General features: G+C 39.5%; 2 protein-coding genes across 5 annotated transcripts in view; one reads left to right on the forward strand and one right to left on the reverse strand.

Annotated features, from left to right (window-relative positions):
• The window catches only part of SRPX2 (sushi repeat containing protein X-linked 2), a 34,292-nt gene extending 33,010 nt beyond the window's left edge, over positions 1-1,282 (forward strand). Inside the window, exon 11 of the mRNA XM_037037386.1 lies at positions 443-1,282. Coding sequence (XP_036893281.1) covers positions 443-623 — 181 coding nt within the window. The 3' untranslated portion in view covers positions 624-1,282. The remainder of the gene's footprint in view (positions 1-442) is intronic.
• Positions 1,283-9,184: 7,902 nt separating this feature from the next.
• The window catches only part of SYTL4 (synaptotagmin like 4), a 43,646-nt gene continuing 34,767 nt past the window's right edge, over positions 9,185-18,063 (reverse strand). For all 4 annotated transcript variants that reach the window (XM_037037382.1, XM_037037381.1, XM_037037380.1 and 1 more), the window contains exons 9-12: positions 14,488-14,596; positions 12,363-12,462; positions 11,438-11,646; positions 9,185-9,533 (exon numbers count right to left, since the gene is read on the reverse strand). In XM_037037382.1, the coding sequence (XP_036893277.1) occupies positions 9,385-9,533; positions 11,438-11,646; positions 12,363-12,462; positions 14,488-14,596 (567 nt within the window). In that variant the 3' untranslated portion in view covers positions 9,185-9,384. The remainder of the gene's footprint in view (positions 9,534-11,437; positions 11,647-12,362; positions 12,463-14,487; positions 14,597-18,063) is intronic.

Here is an 18,063-nt window from a genome sequence, read left to right on the forward strand (position 1 = left end):
TGACCAGGTGATATTGGTTGACCTCAGAGCTTCCATGTATATTTGTGCAAGTACACCCAGTTCAACTCTAGAAAACATTAGTCACATCATAGTGCATGCAACTGGTGCTCCCTGGATTTATTCCATGCAGCCTGCATCACTGTGGGTGGCAGTCCTGCTCAAGAGGGTCTATGAGGGAAACACAGCCTGGTAATAATGTAGCTGCTTCATCCGGAGTGAGGAAGCAACAGCTTAGCAGAGCTAGACATTTAAGAGCAGCAAGTCTTGAGTCTGAGCAGAAAAACAATGGGACTTGAGATAGGTAGTGAATGGGATGGAGACAAAGGATCAGTTGAGGAAGAAATTAGTCCATTAATGGAGATGTGAAAAGTCAGAGGGTAGTAAAGCCAGGTGGGATGAAGCCCAGACAAAATCTCATACCTCCCTGGGCTCCTCTTTCTAGGCACTTCCAGCACCTTACTCACTCCTACTTCAACATGGTGTTGATTGACAAGCAAGGAATTGACCGGGAACGCTACATGGAACCTGTCACCCCAGAGGAAATCTTCACATTCATTGATGACTACCTACTAAGCAATCAGGAGCTGACTCAGCGCCAGCAACAAAGGGACATGTGCGAGTGAACATGAGTCAGGGCATGGTTGACATCAAGGGAAAACCTCCCCTAGTTGGGTGAAGCTGGGGCCTGATAAAAGGAAGAAATGGTTTCCCACAATTCTAGGGACAGGACTTGGAGGTGGGTGAGGTCACCAATCCTGGAACTTTTCTAAGCACTGTTTTAGGGCTCTGTAGTAGTTTCCCTAAGTAAGCCTTTGCTTTAGATAGAACTAGAGGACCATAACAAGCTAGGTAGGAACTGAGGAGAGGCCTTGGGCAGTGGGTTGGAGTAGAAGGTTTTTCTGTCCTATTCTGGGCCTCTCCCAGCTCTTCAAAGTCTTCCAGATAAGTAAATCTTAAATTCGTTCACTAACTGGCTGTGCTTTGTTTTTGTTTTTTGACATTAGTCAGCACTTAATAATATTGTCCAGCCATTTTATAAGCCATTATTCTTTGTGGCTCCTTTCTATATTTGGAGCTTATCAAATATACATAAACATTTAAATTAGTACTTTGGAACAATACATTTGAGGTTGTTTGTGTTGCAACATGTATAAAGTGTTTCTTGAAGGATCACCTGGAATGAACAATGAGAGGCTTTATTTTTCCTGGCATAGTCAGTCCACAGCAATTCCTTCCTGTCCAAAATGAAGAGAGCCATTCTAGAGTGGGTGTTCTCTTCTTTTTGTATAAGGAAATGAACAAGCTTATGAACAAGGCCTGGGTAATGTACCAGTCCAAGTTCCTAGTTACTTTGTTCCAAATACAGATTTGAAATTTTTATGGCATGGGGTACTTGTCTCTTAAGTTAGGCATAAACGATCTTGGGTATCTTACAACAATTTTAAAGAGAGTAAACAAAACATTGACCTCATGTTTAATTTCCATTCTGGAATGTACTGGAGTCAAGTACTGCTCTTTTTAATTGAAGTATAGTTGGCATACAATATTATATTATTTTCAGGTGTATATCATAGAGATTCACATTTATATACCTTACAAAGTAATCACCACAAAAAGTCCACTACCCATCTTTCACCATACAAAGTTATTGGGATATTATTGACTGTGTGCCCTATGCTGTATTTTACATCCTCTTATTTATTGTAAGTTTGTACCTCTTAATCCCCTTCATCTTTTTTACCATTCCCCTACCACCCAACCTTTTGGCAGCTATCAGGCTTTCTGCATCTATGAGTCTGTTTGTTTTATTTGTTCATTTGTTTATTTTTTTAGATTCTACACATTTTTTTAGTTTTTTTTAGATTCCATAAAACTTTTACTACTAGATCTCCTGATTTGGTTATTTCCACTTAAGTAAAATAATACAGTATTTGACTTTCTCTGATTTACTTCACTTAACATAATATCCTGTAGATCTATCCATATTGTTGCAAATGACAAGATTTTACTCTTTTTCATGACAGAGTAATATTCCAACGTGTGTATTTCTGTGTATCCATTTCTTCTTTATTGATTCATCTATTGATGATCACTTATATTGATTCCATATCTTGGTCATTATAAATAATGATGCTGTGAACATAGGGATGCATATATCTTTTTTCAGATCAATTTTTTATTTTATTTAAATACTTTTTGATTTTTATTATTCAAGTACAGTTTTCTGCCTTCCCTACCACCCTGCCATTTCCACCCCCCTTGTAATTGTCCATGTGTCCTTTACAGTTGCTCCGGTAAACTTTTCACCCTTTTCCTCCATTATTCTCTCTTCTGGTTACTGTCAGCTTGTTCCCCTTCAGTATCTTTGGTTATATTTTGCTTGTTTGTTTTCTTGATTAGGTTCCAGTTAAAGGTGAGATAATATGGTATTTGTCTTTCACCACCTGGATTATTTCACTTAGCATAATCTTTTTGAATTAGCATTTTGTTTTCTCCAGATAAGTGCCCAGAAGTAGAATTGGTGGGTCCTTCTTTGTCTCTTCTTATAGCCTTTGTTTTCAACTCTATTTTGTCTGATAAAGTACTGCTAGAATTTGTCTGAAAGTATTGCTATCTGGCTTTTTTGGTTTTGTTTTGTATCCATTCTCATGAAATATCTTTTCTATCCTTTTACTTTCAGTATGTGTGTATCTTCCAATATGGAGTCTCAGGTAGGCAGCATACATAAGGGCCTTTTTTTTCTTTTATCCATTCAGTCACCCTATATTTTTTCAATGGAGCACTTAGTCAATTTACATTTAAAGTAATTACTGATTGATATGTACTTTTTGGCATTTTGTTTTCATACTAGATTTATGAGTGGTTAGTCTACTATCTTTACTACATGTTTACCTTTACTAGTGACATATTTTATTTCATATATTTTATTTCTAGCCTTTTCTTTTTCACTAAAAGAATTTCCTTTAATATTTCTTGTAATTCTGGTATAGTGGTGATGAAGTTCTTTAGCTTTTGCTAGTCTGAGTAAATCTTGATATCTTCTTCAATTCTCAATGATAACCTTGCAGGGTAGAGTATTCTTGATTATAGGTCTTCCCCTTTCATCATGTTGAATATATTGTGCTACTCCCTTCAGGTCTGTAAAGTTTTTGTTGAAGTCAGCTGACAGTTTTACAGACATCCCCTTGTATGTAACTAGTTATTTTTCTCTTGCTGCTTTTAATATTCTCTCGTTAATCTTTAACTTTTAGCAATTTAGTTACAATGTGTGTTAGCATGGGTCTCTGAATTCATCTTGTTTGGGAATCTCTGTGCTTCCTGGACTTGGATGTTTGTTTCCTTCACCAGGTTAGGGAAGTTTTTAGCCATTATTTCTCCAAGTAAGTTTTCATCCCTTTCTCTCTCCTCCTTCTGGGCCCCCTATGATTTGTATGTTATACACTTTGGGATATTGTCCCAAAGGCCCTTTATGCTATCCTAATTCTCTTTAATTTTTCTGTTTGATCTCCCAATTTTGTGATTTCCACTAGCCTGTCTTCATGATTGCTGATCCATTCTTTTGTATTATCTGATCTGTTTATTTCCTGCAGTAAAATTTCATTTTAGTTATTATATTCTTTAGTTCTGACAGTCCCCTTTTTATACTTTTATCTCTTTGTTGAAGTTCTCACTTACTTTATCCACTTGTCTGCAGAGTTTAGTGAGCATCTTGATGACTATTACATTGAACTGTTTATGTAGTAGATAGCTTACCTTAGTTTCAGAACTCCTTTCTGGGGTTTTGTACTGTTTTTTCTTTGTTGTTGTTGTTATTGTTTGTTTGGAACATATTCTTTACTTTCTTCATTTTGCCTGTTTGTTTTGATTAGGTAAAACAGCTAAATCTTCTGATCCTGAAGAATTTGACTTATTTACAAGGTATTCTGTGGGGCCCCATGTTGGACTCCCCCTTGTCACCAAAGCCAGGTGCTCCGGAAGTGTTCCCTGGGAGGACTAGCGTGGCCTCCTATTGTGGCTGGGCCACAACTTCTATGGACACATTGGGAGGCAAGGCTGGTCCCCGGTCCACCACCTTTGATGCCTGGTCACAACTGTAGCAAGCTCATTGGTATGCAGGGCAGCCTTCCATGTAGCTGGCTGTGAGGTCCAGCCATGCTGTTGCAGACACACTGCTATGTGCTGGTGCCAACTGAGGCCACCCACTGTGTGTGGCAGGGCAAAAGCTGCTTTGGAGGGGTACTAGCCTGAGTGGGACTTCAGGGAAATGCCAGAGTGGGCTGAACAATGTTAACAAGGTTAATGGAGAGCATCAGAATTGGTGTCTGCCAGTGTCAGAGCAGCTGGGTAAGTAGGGGAAATGGTGCTTACCAACACCTCTGACTCAAGGAAAATTTCTAACAGATACCTGTCCCTCCAGCACACACCCTAAAATTAGCCAATGTATCATCTTCATATATGACCTAGGTGATTTCCAAACTGCTGTCTCTGTGCAGGGACTCAGAAAGAGAGCAACCTGGGTTTCCTACAGCCCTTTGGCTCTCTCAGATATAAACCCCGCTAGTTTTCAAAGCCAGATGCTATGGGGGCTCCTCTTCCTGATGCAGACCCCCAAAGCTAGGCCTTGGACTCCTCATTCTTCAGCTCTTCTTCACTTGTGATATGCTTCCCACTTGTGAGTCACTGCACAGAGTTGGGAGAAGGGTAGGTTATGAGTAGACTTAATCTCTACCCCTCCTACCCACTTAAATGTGGCCTTTTCTTTATATCTGTAGTTGGTATAACACTTGTTCTGCTGGTTTTCAGATTATTCTTAGAGAGAGCTGTTCTATTTGTAGTTGTAGTTTTGTGTCAGCAAGAGGGGGTGAGCTCAGGATCTTCCTATTCCACTATCTTGAACTCGAAGCCAGAAGCATTGTTTCTGAAAGCCAATTTAGCTTGTCCATTAAATGTCATTCCTTGTGGTTGGTGCAGTGCCCCTGCAACAAATGGGTCTCCATATGGGATCTCCAATAACTAGCTGTGTTTTAAATCGTTCCTTTACTCTGAGGCGATAGCAAAAGGAAGTATCACAAAAGATAACCAGGACATTTTAGCAAGTGTAGTTGGCTATTCCTTGTAAGTTAACTGTATTATTGGAGGTGGGGAGGGCTTCAAAATATTCTTGGACTTGTCACTTCCCTTTTTAGAGCATTGGGCTACAAATGTTATATTTACCATTGCTTTACTTAAGAGTTATTAGGAAAATGCTGTAGTGGGTGGGAGCTTAGGAAGAAAAATCAGACAAGAGCAGATGTTTTATCTTATCCCTTCCAGTTGCCTCATGAACAACAATCTCTTCTTAGCCTCAAGTTCCATAATAAAAGGTGGCCAATGCTGTTCCTTCTTTAGAGGATCTCTGAGCTCATGATCTAGGAACCCTTAAAAGCACCACTGCAAGCCTCTGTGAAACTTAACAGAGAAAAAGGGAAAAAAAGACAGATTCATCCTCATTTATTAACTCCATCAGATAATCAGTTTTAAGAGATGAGCATACAGCAGGTGGAAGCCGGCAGCCCAAAATTTAACCTTAAGAGCCAGCCATGGAAAGTAAATGAGGCAGGGTTATTGGGAAGTGGGTCTACACTCAGACCCATGCTCTGGATTCAGCCACACTCAATGGTGTTTTGGTGTTCTCCAAAGAAAAGTTAGTTCTTCACTATGCTGCTAAGAACCTTCTGTTCCACACTCATGGAAGGACCCCAGTATCATGGTTAAGATCCAGTACCCTTACTCCTTCAGCTATATCCAAGGGGTCATCAGTGGAAAATTAGAGAGGAGAATGAAGCAGGCTAGGTGGAGAGGCAGAGCTAATAAAGTTTGAGCATTCACTATATGCCAGGTGTCATTCTAAACATTCTATTGATTGATTCTGAAATGTTCACAAGAACCTTATAAGGTAGGCACTATTATTAGTCCCATTTTTCAAATTAGGGAACTGTAGCACAAAGAAGTTAGGCAACTTGCCTAAGATCAGACAACTAGTAAGTGGCACAGTCAGGACTTAAACAACAGCAATCTGGCTCCAGAGTCAATGTCCTTGAATAGTGTGCTATATTATCTCTACCTGTTTTTGTCCTCATTTAGACAGCTCCTGGTAAGGAAAAAGGTTTCACCATATACATAATATCCTACTCAGAGATAAGACTCAGAGTGCTCCCAAGAGGAAAGAGGGAAATGAAAGGCCCACAACTTGTGAAAATTCACTCCTTAAAGCAAACCAATAGGGCATAAATCATGAGCCCAGGACACGTAGGAGTAGTGGTGAGTCACAAAAAAAAAATTTAAAAGCTGTTTCCATAGGAAGTGAGGGATTTAATGGAAATCTCATTTTTTTAAAATAAAAGTCAAAATTTAGGCAGTTGCTGAGGGGAATTAGACATGGATGAAATGACCAAACTTGGAGCATAAAGGTCCCTTTCTACCTTTACCCTCCAGGGAGGTACAGGAGTTATGAAAGGCAGGAGGCGAGTTATGGGCAAAAGGGAAAAATACAGTGAGTTAATGTGGTAAGTCTTTGGTTCCAGAACCATTCTTTGGTTCTAAAGACATTTATTCAACATCAGGCAAGATAAATGCCCTTCCTTGTCTTTATCATTAACATGCCAAGTAGCAACATGTCTTTGTTAGCAAGTCAAAGAGCCAGTGATAACATAAAGAGGCCCACTACCTCCTGAACAAAGTTACTACCTGGGCCTGACTCTTGCATATAAATGCTCCTCTGGCTTTAAAACATTGAAAAGGTTTTGTTTTGTTTTACTTTATTGAATAGTCAAGGCAAATCAATCTTTCTTTAGGTAGTTTTACTCTAACTTCATTTGAATTATTATTATTGAAGAAGACTTAGCTCCTAAAGGAAAGGAGACAACAGCAGAATTAGGCCCACTGCCAGACCCAAAGGAGCTATCTCAACCCTGACCCTCTACATTTCTTTGCTTCTATTCTTTTCTGTGCCCCTATCTGTCAGCATCTCCCCAAGTTATTCAGTTAGTCGGCTGGCTAGGTAGCTTCCAAAGCATTCTCACTGTCCTACTTCATAAACAAAACATTTCTTTAGGATATTTTAGAAGACAGTCATTCCTTCCTTAGAATCTTCATCCATAACACACATCATTCTTGAAGGAGGTAGCATGGTACTGTACAGTCAGCCTTAATTCAAATCCCAACTCTTGCCTTGACTTTCCTCATCTGGGAAAAGGTAAATTTTCCTACTTCCTGAGATTTTTAGAGAAATTAAAGCAATAATATATAATTTGCCTAGAAAAAAGACTTGTATACAGAAGGCATTAAATATATACTAATGCCATTTTTTCACAAGAAGTCAAGAATCACTTGGGACTACCTAAAACCCAGAGCCTTATGTCTGAGATAGGGTACTAGCATATGTGTTATTTATCTCTCAAAACTAAATAATGGTAGTAAGAGTAAAGAAAAAAGGTCCTGTACCTCCTAGAGAAGTTGAAGGATTAGGAAGGAAACACAGCTGGGAACATTTCCCCCAGTGCACATTGCTGTCCTTCCTTCAGCATGTGGAGATAGGGGCATAAAACTAAAGGAGTTCTCATGGTACTTGAGAGAAAGAAATGTAGTGCCATGTTTAAGATGGCTCCTTAGTTCTTTCCCTAGATGCCAACACAAAGGCCAATGGATCAGAGCTCAGTGGAGGCAGCTCTGAGTGGAGGCGAGAAGCAATGCGGGAAAAGAAAAATTTTATTTGAATCTGTACAGGATGGTAAGAGAAGGGTGTTTGTCACTTTTGTTTTTATCCTTCAAGCAGTAGGAAAAACAATGACAGGAAGTCAGGACATCACAGACACAAGCATCTACAGAACCAAGAAATGGCAATACTTGACAAGTGAGAACACTTTACTGAAGAAAACATACATTATAGGGGGTGGAGAAAAAAGGAGCAAGTTACAGACCAGTATCCCAGGTTATGCCTTATATATCAATCCACACCAAATAAACCTTTTAAAAACACTCGTCTATTAAGTTCACACATACAATAGAAACCACCTTAGCTGCCCTCAATCCAGTGACCTTATGAAAGAGCCAGCAAGCAGATGACTGGACTGAAAGGGATTTTTTCTCCAGCATATACTCCTTTCTCAAATGACTTTCTGTAGATACTCATGGAAGAATGAAAAAAGTCAGTCTGGAACACTGAGTTTCAGAAAATAAACCTTAGATTACTAGACCCTCCTAGACTAGAAAGCTCTCAATATACCATTCCCATGTTACATCTAGGTGAAATTTAGGAAATAACAGAAAAAAACAGAACTGGAACCACTTCAAGATGGAAGTCAGACTAATTGGGAGAATCTATGAACACATTCTATCAGAGTATTAACAGTGACCAGCCTATAAAAACACTGGACCAGTTTAGACAGTACTTGGCTATTCTGGTGGACATGAAGGTATGCAGATCATATTCTGTGTGGTGACACATTACAGATACAAATGCCAAGAAATGTGTGATACCCGTTGAGAGTGAAGAAAGAAGTCTTAACTTTCATTAGAGAAATGAACTCTCCAACAACCATTTTATCAGTTTAAATGCAAAGAATTCAACATTGGCTGGAAGATACTTCAGCCTCAGTCACTTTGGTCCCCTGGAACCACCAAGAAGTACTTTGTGGGCATGTTCATGACTTGGTCAAAAGGCTATTATTTAATTAAAGAGCTTTGCAAAGCAGCTCAGCTAAAAGGTATAGTGAAGGTGTCTAGAACCAGAAGGATAATTTTCTTAGCATTCAAATAAAAATGCATTAGACTCACACAAGGTGGAAACTAATTTAAAAAAAATAAGAGGAGTTAAAAGCCAAGTTCCACAATTTGATCAAGGTAGAAAATGAGTTAAAAGCATAAATTAGAGAGGAAGAAAAGGACCTATTCACCTTCCTACCATCTTCTCCTGTCTTAATAAACCAATCCTCCTTCCCAGAGCTTTGGCCTCAGACCAGGAACACATTTAAACATACGTTGGTACTAATGTTAGAAGTAGCAAGGGCTTCATGGGGAAGTAGAGACAAGGATAGTAAGACAGGGGATAAAAAGTTGTTTTTAAACATTTCATAAGTTAATTAAACCTCAGAAAGATATAATAAAGAATGGACTCTGAAAGTACACTAGATTATGCACAAATAAAAGCATTTTGAAGAGACCTTTATTCTTGAGCTTGCTTTCAAAAGGGGAACAAGTCTGCATCACTCTAGCATAATGAGATTTGTAGAAATACATGTTTATATACACATAAACATAACACACATATTAAATCTTTGCTCTTTGTTTCTTTACCTCTTCTGACTTGCCCTGGGCAGGGATATGCCTGAAGAGGAAGGCAGGGACTCATAAGCCCAGTTTCTGCTTGGCCATTGAGGAACGAAGCTGCAGCGTCCCTTCTGCCCAAGACCCTGGGTATTGTCGCATCTTCTGCCACAGGCTCACTTCTTCCCCAGTTGAATCCATCCAGTCCACCACTTCCCCATTACTGATCCCTGAAAAGAAATGCAGGAAGAGACTGAACAGGGACCCCAGCCCTCAGCCTACCAGGAATGATGGGTTATACAGCAAGAGCAGCCACCCCATAAAACACATTGTGTTATGAAGATGCACTGATAGGGACAGAGGTCTTGGAACTACTCCCTAATGATTATGTACAGCTATTTATGTGCTCCTGAGACTATATCAAGACCCTTTTGATCAATGAAATGGGACTCCAAATGGGTCATCAGTAGTTAGAGACCTCTTATTCTGAGGCTAGTGTGGAGCTCTAATGTCTGATACATCATGCCAGAGCTACTGCCCTTCTGTTATTGCCAACTTGACTTACATTTTTTAAAAAAATAAGCTGAACACCTTTTCCTCTAGTTATAAAATTAAGGCCTGAATTGAGGATTCTATGTAGCTTCATTCTGATTCTCTTGTACATTCATTCATTCAATAAACATTTGCTGAGTGCCTACTGTGTACAGTACTCTTCTAGGCTCTGGGGAATACAGGGCGAACAAAGTAGAAAAAGTCCTGCCTGCAGGCAGCTTAACATTTGAATAGGGAAGACAGAAAATATACAACTAAATCAATAAGAGTATTTCAGATAATGAGGTAAATGTAACGAAGTTAATAATCAAGGTGATTTGTAGTGCCTAGTTTAGGGCATCCTCTAGATGGAGAGTTCTGAGGGTCTCTTTAAGATGGGAACATTGAGTAGAGATCTAAATGGTGGAAATGAGTCAGCCTTTCTAAACAGAGGGAACACTAATTGCTGAGGTTTTAAAGTAGGAATAAGCTTAGTATATTTGGAGAGAAGAAAGAAAGTCATTGTGGCTGGAGCACAGTAAGCAAGCAGGAGAATAATACAGGGATGCATAATAAAGAAACGGAGAAGGTATAGATCATATGGGGCCTGTGAGCATGCTGAGAACTTTGTTCTAAGTACAACGGAATGCCACTGAGGGTTTTAAGGAGAGAAATGACATGAACTAGCTTACATTGGTAAAAACATCATCCTAGATGTTTTGTATTAAATGCAGACACTATAGCGAGAGAAAAGAAAAGGATCCTAGACAATGTCTTGAAAAACATCAACATTTAGAGTTTGGGTATAGAATGAGGAACCCACAAAGAAAATTGAGAAGGTGAGCTGTGAGTTAAAAGGGAATCAAGAGTGTAATGTCAATAAAAGCTACGTATTTCAAGAAAAAGGGAAGTGATCAGCTATGTTAAATAGCATTAAAAATTCTAGTAAGGCAAAAACAAAACTTTGGTAGAAAAAATTTCTCAGTGGAGTGGTAGAACAGAAGTGAGATCACAGTGGATTGAAGACTAAAGGAGAGCAAGGGAGAGGAGATAATTATTTTCAATAAATTAGAAGAGAGTTGTGGAATCAAGGGAAGGTTTGTTTCTTGTTTCTTAGGATCAGAAATACCAGAGCATATTTATTTTCACCTCCAGTAGGGAGGCAGAGAGAATGAAACTGATCACACAGGAGAAATAGGAGATTCTAGCAGTGAGGTCATTGAGAAGTGAGGATATGATCCAGGACACTTGAAAAGAGATTGCCATTTGCTAGAAAGGGCCCTTCTTTCATGATAACAGGACATGAAGATGGAAGTTACAGGTATAGATATAGGCAGGTTTTAAGATTGGTGGAAAGATGATGGTGTTCCTGGCAATCACGGTCTCATTTATGTGTACATATAAGGGTGCACGAGCTCAGTCTTCCTCTAGTCCTGCACATAGTAGGCACTCAGTCAATACTGGTTGAACATTAATTAACTCAAAGGAAAGAAGACCACTTTTGTCACAGAGAAGCTTTGTAGGGAGGAAGTTGGGAATACCGGGAGTGAAATATACAAGAGGCCTTTAAGATAGTGAGAAAAAGTGGGGGAGAAGCTCTTACCAGTGCCAACACCCAGCCTGACCCCTCCCAGGAAGTCATTGCTGGCCAGGGGCTCCCGGTCCCACACAGTCAGTTCCAGACACATGTGTTGTAGATCATCCAGCCTTACACCACTGTAGACAAATGTATGGTTGTAGTGGGGATTCAGGGTCTTCTTCATCACAGGAGTTTTACGTTTACTGCCCTTGTTCTTCATGGGAAGGAGGTATCTGGCAGAGGGCAGGAGAGTAATCAACAACCTACTCAAGTCTGACAATATGTATCTAAATTCTCCTTTTCCCTACCACAGGCCTAGCCCACAAAAGTGAGACAACTTTCAGATCCTCATACACATACTCCTGCCTTTGAATCTGCTGAAGTAGAGTTACTACTACCTCTACTAGATCACTCATCTGATTAAATTCCTTCAACCTGGAGAGAAAATTGATATGTTATTATATTAAACTGTGTTTTAAATATTTTGTTCCATTTCTCCTAGGTAAGGTGCTCTTAAATGGTAGTAACTATAGACGTAACCAAACATGATTTGCTAGAGAACTTAATTCAGTGGGGTTATCTATAATTTTGGAAAACCGAGCATTGCTTAAATATTCTGGGGAACAAAGTCATGAGTCCCTAAATCCTGATAGGGGACAGAAGTTTTTTTTTTAAATTTATTAAGGATTAATTAAGAGCATAATTCTATAAGAAAGGAAAAGTCAAACCTATCTGTCTACCACCTTCTTCTTTGGCAATCAGCATTAGTCCAGTCCAGTGCAAACCTAGTAATGGAGGTTTTGTCATTACATAACTTCAGGAACAAAGTTGGTTGCTAGAGGTGGTAGAACACGCAAGTATAATAGCTACACAGAAAGGTCAAATTGGGCTTCTCTCTTAGCTCTCTTGTCCTGAAACTGATTAGTTTTGTACTGGTCCAGGGACTCACCCCTTCACAAAGCTGTCTGAAGTCCCTCCTGATTTGGCAGCCATCAGGTTCTTGGCTTCTTTGATCCATACTTGGAGCTCTCCCCCTTCCCCACCTTTACCTGTAAGAGATGTCAGCCATAGCAAGTGAGCCTCTATGCCTCCAGATTTCTCTGGAGCTTTATCTACACAACACTTCTCTTCCTTGCTCCTGAAGGCAGCAAGCTCCATAACTGGACCACACCTGACCTGGATTCTCATTACCTATCAGAGTGCCTAATAGTAAGCAATAGGTTCTCAATTAATAAAAACAACAGCAATAAATGCTTATCAAAATCTCACTAAGAGAATGATTCTACATTAAGCATTTAATTCTTAAAACAACCATATGAGATACTCTTATTGTCTTCATTTTATAGATGAGGAAATTGAGGCTTAGAAATATAAAGTTGCCTAATATTTGTTGAATGCCTAAAAAAGAGGACTCCTCCACTTGTGTTCTTGACCCCACCCTCACTTCACAGGATTCATCAGGCATCATCAATTTCAACACCCACCTCCTATTTTTCTTTTTTTAAGGTTTTATTTATTTGGTTTTAGAGAGAAGGGAAGGGAGGGAGAAAGAGAGGGAGAGGAACATCGATGTGTGTTTGCCTTTCAAATGTCCCCACTGGGGACCTGGCCCACAAGCCAGGCATGTGCCCTGACTGGGAATCAAACCGGTGACCCTTTGGTTTGCAGCCTGTGCTCAATCCACTGAGCTATACAAGCCAGGGCCCTACCTCTTATTTTTAATATCTCTTTTTACACTGATCCCGTACCCTCAGTCTAAATATCTGCTAATCTCATCTCTCCTTTTTAAAAGTTCTTTTAAAAAGAAAATTTCCCTTCAACCTAAGCTCATTTTGAGGCTACTCTCCATGTCTCTCCTTTCTTTCACCATCAGTTATCCTGAAAAAAAAAAGAGTCCATACTCAACACCTTTACTTCTCTGCCTCATTAACTCTGCCCAGATTCTAGTGAAATCTGGTTTCTACTTCAACTAACCCACTGAAAATGTAATCTAATGTTGATAAACCATGTCTTCTCAGTCCACACTGGGCCTGACCTCCTATTAGTATTTCAATGCTGTGGACAAATCCCACTCCCTTCTTCAAGATCTCTCCTGGCATTGGTTTCTCGATAACCCTCTATCTCACTAGCTTTTCTCTTCTCTTCAACCTTTATAATGCTGATGTTCCTTATGGCTCTATCCTTGCCTCTCTTCTCTATTCATTTTGTACAACCTCCTTGGGGATGTCATTGATTTCCCACATCCTATAGATAGACCTTGCTGTAGGATCTTTTGTAGGAACATTGGCTTTCCATTGCCAATAGATCGATTCCAAGTCCTTACCATTATGTTCAAGGCTCTTTTCAGTCAGGTCCCAGCCTCATCAACAATCCTAGCCCCATTTTCACATATACATACCATAACTCCAGAGCCACCAAAATAAGGAATTCACTGCCTCACACTCATCACAATATTTACCATGGTCGTTCTATTTCCTCTTCTACAAATGCTCTTCTCACTTCATCCTCTTCCCTTTCTGCCTGGTAAAGTCTTAAGTCCAGTTTCATCATTACTTCCTCTCTAAAGCTCTTCCAAATATAACCAGAAAGAATCCATCACTCCTGCATCTGTGTTCTTTTTGCATATGACTGTCTTGCCAAACTAAGCCCCTCAAGGGAGGGCAAATGTCATGTCTCATTCATCTACATATCCATAGTAACTAGCATACTGCCTGGTATATTGATTCCCTTTTCCTCAACCTTCAACTTCCTGTCCCTCATACCCCTTCCAACCATTCTTTCTTGGCCCCAAAGTTTCTATTCTGTTCTGTTCTCTTAAGAGCTTGCCACAGCTTGACCAAGACCAAGTCAGTTTAATAACCTAAAAAACTTAAATGCCAACCCTAAGGCATTGCTTTCTGGTTGAAATATGCAGAAAAGGCTTATTTAGTAAGTGAAGAAATCTTCCCTAGAAGATGATCCAGGCATTATCTCAATATGGTTTCTCCAACAGTGCTAGCCACTAGCTAGTACCAATTCACATAGGTCCTGTATAGAATAAAATGGCTAAATCCAGGGCCCCAAAGAAAACTCACTCCTTTTCCGGTCACCTCCAACAGGGAGTTTGGAAGCTGGGATGTACTTCAGTGAAACCACCAACTCGCCTTTGTGTGATGGCAAGCCAGTCAAGGACTCAGCACTGATCTGAAATACAGGGAAACCCAACAGGTTGAGGTGGGCTTCTTAGGAGGTGTTGGGACCTCTTGCTGATGAGATTCTAAAATTATCCCCAAGAACAGCTTCACAGCATGAGGATCCTTCTCCTTACAAATACAATCTGGGGTCCCTCGGCCATGGCAGCTACAGGTTTCTAAGGCAATTTTTTCAAAAGGAGATATAGAAGAACCAACAAAATGTCTCCTGGAATACCCACCATTTTGCTACTTGGTGATATACAGCTACTAGATTCCAAATACTGTCAAAGGTCTTCCAGCAAGATTGTCACATAAACTCACAGGGGATTGATGCCAAGATGAAGGGTCTTGCTGCCAGTATTATTAGTAATAGCCAAAAAGTGGAAACAAACTTACATATCAATCAATATAGAAAAGGTTAATGAGTGATTTTAATGCCCTCATATGGCATGCAATCATTGAAAGAATGCAGTGAATCTATACATACTGACAAGGAAAGACATCCAATACGTATTGTTAAGTCACCAAACCAAGATGCAGGAAAGTATCTCACCTCTAATAAAATATATACATATTTGTACATGTGAATATATGTGTATATAAGTAATGATTATCATCATTATCATTAAATAGTGCTTATTATGTGTTACAAGTACTTCAAGTATATCATTTTGTTTAATCCTCAAGATAGTTCTATAAAATAGTTACTATTATTCCAACTTTACAGATTATGGAGCAGAGGAACAGAGAGATTAAGCAATCTGCCCAGGGTCACACAGTAATCGGCAGAGGCAAGATTCAAATTCAGATCAGCTGTTTTCAGAGTTGATGTTTTTAATGACTCAATTACATAGCACAGAAAAACCCCAAAGAATACAGACAAACTTAACACTTTTTTCTTCTAAGGAAGAGAGTGGAATGGTGAAAGGAAAGAGGGCCTTCACGTTTTACTCTGTATGTACCTATAGAGCCTTTTTAATAAGAATAGTATGTATCACTTAAGTGGTCTTCAAAATATACAGTATTTTTTAAAACAGAACTTGCAAAGATTTGAGGACTAGGTAAAACTGTGTTATGAGGATTTGAATATGCCACAATTCTTTCTACCCTCACCTAAAGGCATTTTTCATTGCTTTTAGAGAGAGGGGAAGGGAGAGAAGAAGGGTGAGAAAGAAACATCAATGCAAGAAAGAAGCATTGATTGATTTCCTGTATGCCTTCAGACTGGGGATCATACATGCTCAGACAGGAGATTATATGCACCTGGATCATGGATTGAACCTGCAATCTAGGTATGTGCCCTGACTGGGAATCAAACCCACAACCTTTTTGTTATGGGACAATGCTCCAACCAAGTGAATCATAATGGAAAGGGCAATATGCCACAATTTTTAACTTCACATTTATTTATGTTACTTTTGATTAATGACTGTCTCTACCACTAGAACATAAATGCCAGAAGGGAAGGAATCAAGCCTGTTTTTGTTCATCCTAGTATGCCTGCTACTTAACAAAGTACCTAGTACATAGTAGGTGCTCCACAAATATTTAATGAATAAATGAAATACTGAATGAATGTCTGGGATGAGCAGCAAGAGTCATCTTTGGCTGTGGGTAGCAGAACTGCCTCACTCTACTGGCTCTCTTGGAATGGCTCTGTTCTTTATGCTTTGGTATCCTGAGCATGAGAACTAGAGGTGCCCTTTCACCTGTTTTTCACTGAGGCTCCTTTAAACGAGGTCCTTATTACTGAGCATATCAATGCCAGGAGGCCATAATCTTTTATCACTTTTCAAAAATGTACCACATACCCAGAATGCACAAAGTTTAGTGTAATGGAGAGATAGAAAAGAATAGGGAGGTGCTAAGTGAAGAAAGTTCTGGCCAAGATGAAGGCTTAGGCAGAAACACTTTGCTTTCTTGCACAACCAAAAGAAGGATAACAACCGATTTAAAAACAAAGAACAACCAGAAGTGCCAGAAAAACATCTGCATGGAAGTCCAACAACCAGAGAGTTAAAGAAACATTCATCTAGATGGTACGCTGAGACAAAGAAATATGGCCAAGTGAAAGAACAGATCAAAACTCCAGGAAAAGAAGTAAGTGACAAGGAAATAGCCTGTCTGATTCAGAGTTCAAAACACTGGTAATCAGGATGCTCACAGAATTGATTGAGCTTGGTTGCAAAATGAAGGAAGAAATGAAATCTACACAAAGTGAAATAAAGCAAAATATACAGGGAACCAACAGTGAAGGGAAGGAAACTGAGACTCAAATCAATGATTTATTACAAAAGGAAGAACTAAGCATCCCACCAGAACAACATGAAGAAACAAGAATGCAAAACAATGAGAAGCTTAGGGACCTCTGGGACATTAAGCATTCCAACATTCAAATCATAGGGGTGCCAGAAGGAGAAGAGGAAGTGCAAGAAATTGAAAACCCATTACGGCAATAATGAAGGAAAAGTCCCCCAGTCTAGCGAATGTAATAGACTTCCAGGAAGTTCAGGAAGCCCAGAGAGTCAGAAAGAGATTGGACCCCAAAAGGAACACACCAAGGTGCATCATAATTAAGTTACCCAAGATTAAAGATAAGGAGAGAATCTTAAAAGCATCAAGAGGAAAGGAGAGAGTTACCTCTCCAAATGAGTTCCTATAAGACTATCACCTGATTTCTCAAAAGAAACCTATCAGGCAAGAAGGGGCTGGAAAGAAGTTATTCCAAGTCATGAAAGGCTTGGAATACTTATTGAGGTTTGGAATACTCCTTGAAAGGACCTACATCCAAGACTACTCTATCCAGCAAAGCTATATCATTTAGAATGGAAGGGCAGATAAAGTGCTTCCCAGATAAGGTCAAGTTAAAGGAATTCATCATTGCCAAGCCCTTATTATATGAAATGTTAAAGGGACTTATCTAAGAGATATAAGATCAAAAACTATAAACAGTAAAATGACAACAAATTCACAACTATTGACAACTGAACCTAAAAAACAGAAACTAAGTCAACACTAGAACATGAACAGAATCACAGAAATAGAGATCACATGGTGGCTTATCAGTGGGGAAAGGGAGGGAGAGAGTGGGCAGAAAGGTACATGGAATAAGAAGCATAATAGGTAGGCAAAAAATAGTCAGGGGGAGGTTAGGAACAGTATCAGAAATGGAGAAGCCAAAGAACTTACATGTACGATCCACAAACATGAGCTAAGGTGGGGCCTATGCTAGAGGGTCAGGGGTCAGTGCAGGAAGGAGGGGGATAAAAGGGAGAAAAAACTGGGATAAGTGTAATAGCATAATCAGTAAAATATATTTTAAAAAAGAATAGGGAGGTAATACTGGTTACCTGAGAGTAAGGGGGTTTGGGGGAGGATGTAGAGGGTAAAGGGGGTCAAATACAAGGTGATGGAAGGGGACTAGACTTTGGGTGGTAAGCATACAATGAAGTACACAGATGTCATATTATAAAGTTA

Source organism: Sturnira hondurensis, unplaced genomic scaffold, assembly GCF_014824575.4.
Source record: "Sturnira hondurensis isolate 20B ecotype Veracruz unplaced genomic scaffold, ASM1482457v3 Scaffold0023226, whole genome shotgun sequence".
Taxonomy (NCBI): domain Eukaryota; kingdom Metazoa; phylum Chordata; class Mammalia; order Chiroptera; family Phyllostomidae; genus Sturnira; species Sturnira hondurensis.